The sequence below is a fragment of the Pteropus vampyrus genome, unplaced genomic scaffold, assembly GCF_000151845.1.
Source record: "Pteropus vampyrus isolate Shadow unplaced genomic scaffold, Pvam_2.0 Scaffold10, whole genome shotgun sequence".
Lineage (NCBI taxonomy): Eukaryota > Metazoa > Chordata > Mammalia > Chiroptera > Pteropodidae > Pteropus > Pteropus vampyrus.
In genome coordinates, this window is record NW_011888791.1 from 14,732,113 (window position 1) to 14,744,350 (window position 12,238).

General features: G+C 31.9%; 1 protein-coding gene across 7 annotated transcripts in view; it reads left to right on the forward strand.

Moving 5' to 3' along the window:
* The window catches only part of RALGAPA1 (Ral GTPase activating protein catalytic alpha subunit 1), a 229,977-nt gene that overhangs the window by 131,461 nt on the left and 86,278 nt on the right, over positions 1-12,238 (forward strand). For all 7 annotated transcript variants that reach the window (XR_896904.2, XM_023522344.1, XM_011376608.2 and 4 more), the window contains one exon: positions 4,344-4,412. Coding sequence is in view for 6 of the 7 variants with exons in the window: in XM_023522344.1 (XP_023378112.1) it covers positions 4,344-4,412 (69 nt within the window). In the remaining variant the exon portion in view is untranslated. The remainder of the gene's footprint in view (positions 1-4,343; positions 4,413-12,238) is intronic.

The following is a 12,238-nucleotide window of genomic DNA, read 5'->3' on the forward strand; positions in this document are numbered from 1 at the left end:
CTATTAACAAGTTACTTCAACCTCTGAATTCCAGTTTTCTTTATCTTTACATCGAAATAAAAATATTTACCTCACAGAGTTGCTCCAAAGACTAAATGAAAAAATACATGTAAAGCACTTTTTATCATAAAAATTAGAGGACATTAATTTTAATAAATGTTGGCTGCAGCTGTTATCGTGGGGGACATGATGACTGGATATAATGTGCATATGTATGTAAATATTAAAACATGATATTTTAAAATTGAAAATTTTACTCTTTAATCATTCTGTTTGAAAATTAAGATTGTTCTTTAAGTAGGTTTTTTTTCATTTGAAAGCCTCTAAATCCTTTCTGTTATTTTCTTCATCAGTTTATATATTTTTAGTACCTACCTAAGTACTTCTTAAATGTGAAGAGTTGTTGCAGATGGCTTCACAATACATTATAATGACCAATGGCTACAGAGAAAACATGAAGTTGTTATACCCCATTTCTAGTTGAATGAAAAAGTGAAATCCCAAAATAGAGCGTTTCATTAATTGTTACCTATTTGCATAGTTAGGAATAGAAGCCCAGTTTTATTACCATTATTAAGTATGTGCATCTGATATTCTAGATTCCGCTGGTAAAGCCTTCTACTGTAATACATTTAGAGGAATTTTTATACTTGATGAATTGAAACAATAATGTATAAAAATATAGCATAAAATTTTAACAAGCACATAAAAAATTGAATGAGATCAAGAGGTTTCCAGGGTAAATGATAACGGTATATGAATGTTTTCCCTTTTTATTATTTAATATTCTCTATCAAATTTACTCATATACTATTTAGTGTATAATATATGTTAATTTGAAAATATAATAAAATATCTTTTTCTATATATATAAATATACATATATATGTGGAAACATCTGGAGATACAAGAGAATAGATTTCTTTATTTTTTCACCCAAGTTCATTGAGGAATAACTGACAAATATAAATTGTATATATTTAAAGTGCACAACATGATGGTTTGGTATTGTAGAATGGTGACCAAAATCAAGATAATTAGCACATTCATTATTTCACACAGTTAACTTTTTTTTTTTATGAGAATAATTAAGATCTTAGCAACATTCAGATATTTGGTACCAGCCATATGATTAACTATAGTCACCATGCTGTACATTAGTTTGTACCCTTTGACCTATATCTCTCCCATTTCTCTTCTCTTCCCCCAGGCCCTGGCAATCACTATTTTCTCTCTGTTGCTATGAAATCAGCCATTTTTTGTTTTTGTTTGAGATTCCACATATAAGTGATACCATACAGTATTTTTGTTTCTGTCTGACTCATTTTACTTAGTATAATGCCCTCCAGTTTCATCCATGTTGTCTCAAATGGCAGGATTTCATTTTTTATAGTTGAATAACATTCCATTGTGTATATAACACCACACTTTTTTTTATTCATGAGTAGAAGGACATTTAGGTTGTTTCAATATCTGGGCTATTATGACCATCTATCAACTACTAATTTGTATTTCTTTAACCCTTTACTGCTTTCTCCCACACCCCCTGCCCTCTGGCCATCACCAGGTTGTCCTCTATATTTGTGCGTCTGTTTTTGATTAGTTTGTTCTTTTTGTTCCTTAGATTCCACATGAGTGAAATCATGTATTTATGTTTCTCTGTCTGACTTATTTCACTCCACATAATAATCTCTAGGTCCATCCATGTCATTGCAAATGGTAGGATTTTATTTTTTTATGGCTGAGTAATATTCCATTGTATATATGAACCATAATTTCTTTATCCAGTCATCTGTTGATGGGCATTTAGGTAGTTTCCATGTCTTGGCTACTGTAAATAGTGCTGCCATGAACATAAGGATGCATAGATCTTTATGAATTGTCGTTTTGGTTTTCTTTTTCTTTTTTTTTTTTTTTAATTATTGTTTTTTATGGTGACATTGGTTAACTAAATCCAATAAGTTTCAGCTGTACACTTTAACAGTAAGGCATATATATATTTACACTGTGTGTTCACCTCCCATAGTTAGATTTCTTTCTTTCATCACATATTTGACTCCCTTTACCCTGTCTGCCTCCTCCCTCCCTCCCACCTCCTACCCTCTGGTAATCACTAGTCTGTAGTCCATGTCCATGAGTCTCAGTTTGTTTGTCCTGTTCATTTGCTGCTTTTAGGTTTATATCCCACATATAAGTGATATCATGTGATTTTCAGCTTTTTCTGTCTGGCTTTTTTCGCTTAGCATGATTATCTCGAGTTCCATCCATGTTGTCGCAAATGACAGTATTTCATCTCTTCTTATGGCTGAGTAATATTCTATTGTATATATGTACCACAGCATCTTTAGCCAGTCATCTATCGTAAGACACTTCGGTTGCTTCCATGTCCTGGCCACTGTGAATAATGGATACATTCCAGGAATTTATCCATTTCCTCCACATTGTCCATTTCGTTGGCATATAATTGCTCGTAGTATTTTCTTATGATCCTTTGTATTTCTGTGGAGTCCATAGTTTTATTTCTCCTCGTTCATTTCTGATTTTATTTATTTGAGTCCTCTCTTTTTTCCTTGATGAGTCTGGTTAAGGGTTTATCAATGTTGTTTAACCGATTTCATTTCTGTCAGATATATATCCAGGAGTGGCATTACTGAATCATAATGTGGTTCTGTTTTTAATTTTTTTAGAAACTGCCATACCGTTTTCCATAATTGCTGAACCAGTTTATATTTCCACCAAGAGTGTATAAGGGTTCCCTTTTCTCCACATCCTTGCCAACATGTTATCTCTTGTCTTTTTTAAAATAGCCACACTAACAGATCTCATTGTGATTTCGATTTGCATTTACATGATAATTAGTGATGTTGAGTACCTTTACATATAGTTGTTAACCATTTGAATGTCTATTTGGAAAAGTGTCTATTCAGGTCCTTTGCCCATTTTTAAATTGGATTATTTGTTTTTTTGCTATTGAGTTGCATGAGTTCTTTATATATTTTGGATACTAACCCCTTGTCCAGATACATGTTTTGCAAGTATTTTCTCCCATTCATCAGCTGCCTTTTCAATTTATTGTTTCCTTTGCTGCACAGAAGCTCTGTAGTTTGACATAGTCCCACTTGTTTATTTTAGCTTTTGTTGCCTATGTTTTTGATGTCTTATCCAAGAAATTAAAGCCAAAAACAATGTAAAGAATCATTTTTCTTTTGTTTTCTTCCAGGAGTTTTTTTGATTTCAGTTCTTACACTTAACTCTTTTATCCATTTATAGTTAATTTTTATAAGTGTTATAAGATAGGGGTGCAGTTTTATTCCTTGGTATGTAGATATTTAGTTTTCCCAGCACCATTTATTGAAGAGTCTATCCTTTCCCCATTGTGTGTTCTCGTTGCTCTTGTCAAAGATTAGTTGACAGTATATCCATGGGTTTATGTATATAGGCTCTCTATTCAGATCCACTCTGGTCTGTGTACCTATTTTTATGTCACTACCTTACTGTTATGTTTTGATTACTATATCTTGAAATCAGGAAGTGTGATCCCTCCAGCTTTGTTCTTTCTTAAGATGACTTTGGCACTTCATGGTTTTTTGTGGTTTTATACAAATTTTAAGATAGTTTTTGAGAAAAATGCCGTTGTAATTTTAGATTGCATTGAATTTGTAGATCACTGTGGGTAGTATGAACAATTGAAGAATATTAACTTTTTCAATCTATAGCATGGAATATCTTTCCACTTATAGTAGTCCTCCCTAATCCATGGTTTTGATTTCTGCAGTTTTAATTACCTGCGGTCAACCACAGTCTAAAAATATTAAATGAAAAATTCCAGAAATAAACAATTCATAATAAGTTTTAAATTGCATGTTGTTCTGAGTAGCATGATGAAATCTCACATTGTTTCTCTTTGTCCTACCTGGAACATGAATCACCCTTTGTCCAACACACTCATTAGTCACTTAGTAGCTATCTCAGTTATCAGATTGACTGTCATATTATCAAGTAACCCTTATTTTACTTAATAGTGGCCTCAAAGTGCAAAAGTAGTGCTATCAGAACATATATTATCTGTGTTTATACTTATTAATTCATGAATTGAGTTTGTAAGAAATCCATTTAAGTTAACAGCATATATAATGTTAGCTCTATACATGAGGATTGTAAATGATTGATAGTTAAGTGTACTTGAAAAGCTTACCTGTTAAAAATTACTTTGAAATAACAGCGTTAATGTTTTAGGATGAACTTGCAGCAATAGATTTTATATCACTTTAGCTTTGACATTTAAGTTTTAGAATGTACCATTTGTTTAACATATTTTGAGCTTTTTTTTTTTTTGACTACAGATCCTAATAGCCACTATTACCCATCTTTTGCCAAGTACAGAAGCTTCATCTTATGAAATGGACAAGAGGGTAATTAAAATTTTGTTTGATATTTAATATGTGGTTATCTAGTAAATATATTTTAAAATTGCAAAGATATATATATATATTTACATTATAAACATTAATTCATCTTGTTTTTAAAATTAGCTGTAATGTGAAATATATCTTTCTATTTAAGTGTAATAGATTATATTTTCATTTAAATTTTAAGTTAATCATGGTCATTTGATAAAATCTTTGAATCTCAAGGTTGCAGGAACATTGGAGGACATTATATCCATGTATAATTATTTCACTTAATCCTGCCAAATTATGGTCTTGTCTATGCCTGAAAATTATTAATTCTGAGGAATTCATCAACTCTGAAGGCAACCATGCATCTTTGTGTAGCTGTTACTGGTAGAAAGTAAAGAAATTTCCATTAAGGAGAGTACCTATAAATATAGAGATATGGCACTTAGGAGAAAACATATACCCTACATTAAAAGGTTCTACAAGTTTGCATTTACCTCAGTAAATTTATTGTGGGATTCCTTTAATCATTTCAACTTATGTATTTATCAGTCTAAAGTTTCTTTTTGGTATCTTTTTATTGTTTACATATCTTTCCTGAAATGCTGCATTTCTTCATTATGCCCACCTTCTCTTATAGGTTTTTAATATATTTATCATAATTATTTTAAAGTCCTTGTGTGCCAAATTCAGTATCTAGGTTATCACTAAGTCTGTTTCTATTGAATTTTTTTCCTCTTGGCTATAGATTCCACTTTCTTGTTTGTTCATATGTCTGTCAATTTTTATTATATACCAGGCATTGTATATAACTTGTTATAGAAACTCTGGATCTCTGCCGCCCATTATGGTAGCTACTAACCACATGTGATTTTAAATTTAAATAAAATTAAGTTAAAGGTTCACATTAAAAATTTAATTCCTTATTTGCACTAGCCACATTTCAAGTGCTCAGTAGCTGCATGGGCAATTATACACCATTTCCATCATTGCAGCAAGTTCTATCAAACAAGACTGTTCTAGATTTTTTTAATTTCCTTTGAAAATCCAAGTCTTAAATTCTGTTCTCCAGATCTGTGTTACCACCTTTTAATCATATTGTGTTGAAATCTCAAGTATGTTTTATTACTTATGTTTTACTTATTAATATATAAAACTCTGAAGCTATATATGTATCTCCAGACCTATTCTCAGTTATTTTCTTTTGTGGCTTAAATAACGTAAACTTTTGGTCTTTCCATGCTGTCTTCCATAGCACTAATATCATCAGTTTGCCTCAGAATTTTTTATTCTTCCTCTTCTTCTTCAGTTTAAAACCCATTTGATCAGATTGTCTAGCTCTTGGTAAATATATTCTTCCTCATCTTTAAAAGATACATATACTCCATTTGTGGCCAAGAGTCCTACATTTTAGTGTCTTAGACTATGGTCTAGAATTTCAAATCTAGTCTGTGAACAGTATCTAGATAGCTAATGAGCCATCTCCTTCTAAATCATCTTTGTCTTCCAAAGGCCTAGCTATTAATATGAAAAACCTCCACTACCAAGTTTTTGTTCCCACTTAATTTACTAAACATTTATTGATCACAAAGTATGTATGTGGTATTCTGTTTGGACTAGTTAAACAGATATAAGTAAAATAGTCCCTACTCTCATGGATTTTGAAAGTTAGAGAGGCAAGTGAGGCAATCCAGTATAATAAGCGCTTACTTAAAAAACAGAAAAATGTATAGATACAAGGTAGTATAGAGAAGAAGTAATTAACTATCAAGGAAGAAGAGCTTGTTAAGAAGAACCTTTCTTAAAGATGAATAGAGTTTTCTACATAAATGGAGACAAGGAGTAGAGTCAGAGTTATTCTAAGAGGGAATAGCATAGGTAAAATCATGGAGGTGTAAAAGGGTGTGGTGTGTTATGAGTAAACAATAGGCAATTCTGTATTATAGGATGTGAAGTGCATGGTTCAGAGTAGGAAAATTAGGCATCAGTGATAGGAAGGGATCAAGATGTGAAGAGCCTTGGATGACATGCTAAGAACCTTGGACTTTTGTGAAAGTCCTTTTTTGAAAGTGACTTTTTGGAAGGATTTTAATGCACAATGAAATCATCAGGTTTATGAAAGTTGACTTAAAAGGAATAATATGGTAATTGTTATTACCATCATCTCTGTAAGAATTGATGATGATCTGAGCTATGGCTAAAGGAATAAAGAGTAAATATTCACAAAGTAGAATCCACAACCAATGTCAGGAATAAAGGATGAAAAAGCAAGGTGATTGGAGAAAGATGAATTTCAGTTTTCATTGTGTTGCATGTAATGAGTAATGCCCAGGTAGAGACCACCAGCATAGCAGCTATATACCTAAAGTAGTAAATTGGAGGCTCCAAACAAAATTTTTGGTGTTGTCAACACATAAATACTGTTAAACTGTGAGAATATATGAGAAAGGGAAGGGGAATAATAACATGAATAGAAGGAATTTCTATGGGTGTTAATAAGCTAAGGAAGGAATTTCTGTAGATGGAGACAGACTAACATAGTAAAGCTAATTCTAAAGAATGTCTTTAATTTTCAGTCTCGTAGTCATAATGTCTGCTTTCCTGTTAGCTTTACAGACAGTAGTTTGGAATATAATGCTGCTTTAGGCTCTGTCCGAAGGTTATTTTGCCAGTTTTAACACACCGAAGATTTGAAGAGTAAGATGTGCAAGGCAGTTCCTCTGGGATGGCAACTGTAAATCTACTTTGAAATGGCTCCATATATTATGTTTTACACTACTTTGAGACTATATAAATGTGCTATTACTCCTTAAACTTTTACTAACTGGTTTTGCCAACCGTTGATGACTCATACCAGAATTAATTAATTGTTGTTATGATAGTTCCCAGTGGTGATTTCCTAATTCCATCATGCTTTTATTAGTTTCATTAGTTTTCTGTGGTAGGGAAGAGCTTTCACTTCTTTCCTATCCATCTCATCAGTATGGGATCATGTTTATTATTTTATGCAATGAGTTGTAATCCTTAAATTTTTACTACCATTATTTATTTTGATATTCAAAATGTCCCAGATTTAGCAAGTGGGAGCCCCTTTAGAGTGGCTTCTTTGTCTTTGTGACATGTGCTGATTATTCTTTGGGCATGCTCTTATTTCTGTCATCACAGAATTTTCCACTCTTCTTATACTTTCCCTGCCCCAATCCTGGAATTAGCCATTTCTCCAAGGGACTCTGATTCACCTGAGTGGAAAATAGTATTTTGAAATAAGATCTGGGAGCTAGGTGGGTACATCGTCATTGAGTTATCATTTTTTTAGGCCCTCTCAACAGACAGAGCTAAAAAATAGATAATATGTATATACACAAAAATATATACTATATATTTTATGTATATATGATGTATACATATACTTTTTTTTTTATCTTATATGTATTAAGACACCATGAGTTCATCCTGACACCTTTGATTCTAATCCAACACCATAAGGTTCAGTCTGTCCTCCTCTTTTCTATATTTTGTAGCTCCCTGCTCTAACAATGAGAAACCTCTCTCCTTTTATCCACAATATATTTACTTCGTGCAGTTCTAGAAAAATAAAGTATGCCTTTATATGGTTTACCAAGAATATAATATATAATTCAAAAGCTTTGTTTAAAAGTTATTTGGGTTATTTCTCCCTCCTTGTTCCTCACCTCAATGTCATTATATAATGGCTTAATTTTTTAATTTATCTTATTTTTGCGAATTGTCTATTCATATCTTTTTACATTTTCTGACAGGTTTTGGTATTTTTTCCTCAAATTTTTATATATTAGGGATACTATCTCCTAACTGTGATGTGTGTTGAAATATTTTCACTCTTTTTTAATTTGTCTTTTGATTATGTATATAGTGGGGTTTTTTGTTATTGTTTCTTATATGGGATAATGGAAAAGAATTTATTTTTTTTGTAGTCAGTTTATCAATTCTTCGTGTCTGGATTTTGAGTCATAGATAGAAAATCTTTCATTGTATATGGGAATTCACCCAGTTTTCTTCTAGTACTTGTTTGGTTTCGTTTTTGGCATCTTTATTCCTCGTCCATTTGGAGTTTATTTTTTGTTTTGAGATAGGATCTAATTTTTTTTGTTTTTCTAGATGTGTTTTCAGATTTCTTAGTTCCCTTTAATAAAAAGTTCATCTTTTCTCTTAGTGAATAATCAAGTTTCATAACCTCTTGGGTCTGTTTGAGTTTCTACACTAGCAGTTTTCAGACTCTTGGTGACAAGATCCCTGTAGTATTGTTAAATGTTATTGAGGATCTTTGTTTATGTAGATTATATTTTGACCACTTGATCTGTTTTATAGTGAAAGTTGTGTGTTAAAGTCTCCCATTGTTAATGTTTCTATATTTATTGCATCTGTTGCAGCTTTTTTTAATAAAGGTAATCACTGCATTATTTGATATACATAGATATTCATTAATGTTTTATCTTCATTTTGAATTAATGCTTTCAATTTGAATTCTAATTTGTCTGGTATACCTTTGCCTTTCTGAATCTTTTTGTTTAACTCTACCTCTTGAGTACAGCATATCCTTGGGTTTTTGCTATATGATCCAAATTGAAAATCTTTTTCTTTTATTAGACAAATTAAACCCATTCTGATAAGACATATTTTTGGTCTCACCTCTGACATTTTATGATTATTATGCACATTATGTTATATTTTTATGTTTCTCTGCATTTTGTATTTCCTTTGTTCTTTTAAGTTCTTTTTGATAACTCAGAAAATTTTTATACTTTGTTCTTGTGGTAACCTTTATATATATACATATATATATACACACACACACACACACACACATACCTATATATATATAGATATATATTTTAATGCCTTTATTCCCTTGCTTTCTTACTTAACCTCTTACTATCTGGGTTGTGATTATTTAATGGTATTCTTTATCTCCTATTGCCTATATGTTAATAAATGAGCTTATTTTACTTTTCTCTTTACCTCCATTTTTAGTTACTTATAACATATAGCATGCGTCATGTAACAAATTATTCTTCCACACTCATCTCTACCTTTTTTTCAATCTTAGATGTAGAACTAAATATATCAAATACTCACCATTAGTTTTTTTTTTTTAGATGAAGTTCCTCAATCAACTCTTTAGTTAGACAAAGTTCATCTTTTTTCTTCAAGACAGACTTATGAATACAAAATTCCCCAAGTTATTGCACATTTAAAATTTTTTCTATAACCCTGGTACTTGAAAAACAGCTTAGCTAGATATTGTATCCTTGGTTCACACATACTTTCTTCAGTGTTTTTTAATGTTGCTTTGCTTTGTGTATTGTTTTTAGAGAAGTCTGATGCCAGTTTTATTCTCTTGCCTTTGTAAATTATTTTATCTTTTTCCTGGAGGCCTTAAGGATATTTTTTCTTTATTTCTGAAGTCTTACTTTTGAAGTTTTAGCCGGATATGTATTAGAGTTGATTATTGCAGGTCATTTTGTCCTGGCATCTGGTGGACCTTTTCAGTATGTAATTTCAGGGACTCCATTATATGTAAATTAGATATTCTTTTTCTTTCTTCCATTTCAATCATTTTCTCTCTGACACTTTTTAACCTTTTTCATTATCTCATTTTTTTATTCTCTTAATTGTTTTCTTGATGTCATTCAATACCTATTATTAAATTTTGCTTTTGATTTTTCAAATTTATTCTTCCTTAGGCATTTTGTAATTCAGACTTTATTTGTAATATAATTTTGTCTTTTTTATTTAGTTCTTTTCCTGACTTGAATTAATTCTTCCTTTCTTGGTCTATTTCTTAATTTTAGTTCTTTAATTTCTGATTTAAGGTGGGTTTTTCTTTTTCCTCTATATCTAAATGCTTATTTGAAAATATTTAGGTTAGACTCTTGTGTTATAGTTTTCTTCTGCTTCTATTAGCGGGGTTCATCAGCTGAACTTTTTAGATTCTCATTTTATGCTTTATTTTTATAGTAATTTTGTATAGACGAAGACTGCCTCTGCATATCTGTTGACAGGGTTGGTGGCTTAGGATGATTTACTAGATTCCTACTTCAAGAACTTCTTTTTCTGGAAGTTTAACAAAGTATAGTGCCTTTATTGGATGATGCTTTTTAAGGAAGAGAGGAATTACAGGTCCATCAGTTTTTTAATTTTTTTGAAAGATTTGCAGGAACCTAAATTTCTGTGTTTTTTTTTTTTCCACTACATATTTTCCAAAGGATTTCTCTTCATTCCCTCTTAACATTTTTCTTTTCCAAAGTATTACCTTTTCTGTTTGTACTTCTAAGTTCTTTCATTGTACTCAATATTCTATCTACCAGTACAGTTTTTCAGTATTCTCATATTTTTGTGTATGTTATGTGCTGTCGAGTTAGCTCTGACAACCCTATGAATGAGTGATGTCTACAATGTCTTGTCCTCAACAGCCCTCTCAGCTCCTGGAGATTAAAGCCTGTGGCTTCTTTTATGGAGTCAGTCCGTCTCATATTTGGTCTTCCTCTTTTCTTGCTGCCTTCTATTTTTTCCAGAATTATTGTCTTTTCCAAAGAACCCTGCCTTCTCATGATGTGCCCAAAGTAAGACAGCTTCAGTTTTCTCATTTTTGCCTCCAAAGATGTTCCAGGCTTAATTTGCTCTAGCACACACATATTTATCTTTCTGGCAGTCCAGGTTATCTGTACAGTTCTACTCCAACACCATATTTCAGATGAGTCAGTTTTTCTTTTTTCTATCAGCCTTCTTTACTCTCAAGCTTTCGCATGTGTCCATAGTGTTGGGGAATACGAGGCTGTAAATGATCTTAGCCTTGGTCTCAAATGACACATCTTTGCTTTTGGTGATATTTCCTAATTCTTCCACTGCTGGCTGCCCTACCAAGTCTCAGCCTTCTCTTGATATCTTGGCTGCAGTCTCCATTTGAATTGATGACTGAATCAGGGTAAGCAAAATCTTTAACAATTTCAGTGTTTTCATTATCTGTGCTAAAGTTGTATATTTTCTGTGGTCATGATTTTTGCCTTCTAAATGTTAAAATGCTCTCTTGCCTCAGCTCTTTCTTCTTTTACTTTAATCAGAAAGTATTTTAGATCATTGCTACTTTTTCCAGTGTTCCTGATATTTCTTTCACCAATTTTCACTCCTCCTTCCTCTGAGCTTAGCCCAGTTTTTTGTATGATGTGTTCTGCATACAGATTAAACAAACAGAAAGGTAAAATGCACCCTTGTTGGACACCTTGCCTATACAAAACTGTTCTGTCTCTCTATTCTTTCCTGACAGTGGCTTCCTGTCCACAGTACAAGTTAAAGATCAGCACAGTCAAGTGCTGAGGCATGCCCATTTCTTTCAGAACATAGCTTTTCATAATCCACGCAGTCAAAGGCTGTAATCTATAAAACATAGACTAATCTTACTATACTCTTTAATATCTTCTCTCTTGAAGATTGGGATATATATCGAATGTTTCCAGTCTGCAGGCCATTGTTTTGTTTTCCATATTTGTAGACATACTCTTATTCGGACTTTTTAGGGCAGCTCTCATTTCACTTTCTAGAATTACAGGTTCTTCCTTATAGGAATCTTCCTCAAACATATCTCTCATCCTATTCTCTCATTCTGTATAGATTTTCCATATACTCTTTCCATCTTTCTTTTATTTTCTCTTGGTCAGTGTGTTTCCTTGTTGGTCATTCAGCATTGCTAATCGGGATTTGAACTTCTCTTTTATTTCTTGAATCTTCTGGTAGAGACTTTTTATTTTTCCTTTTTTGTTGTTCTTTTCTGTTTCCTTACACTGACTATTATAATAGTTTTTTTT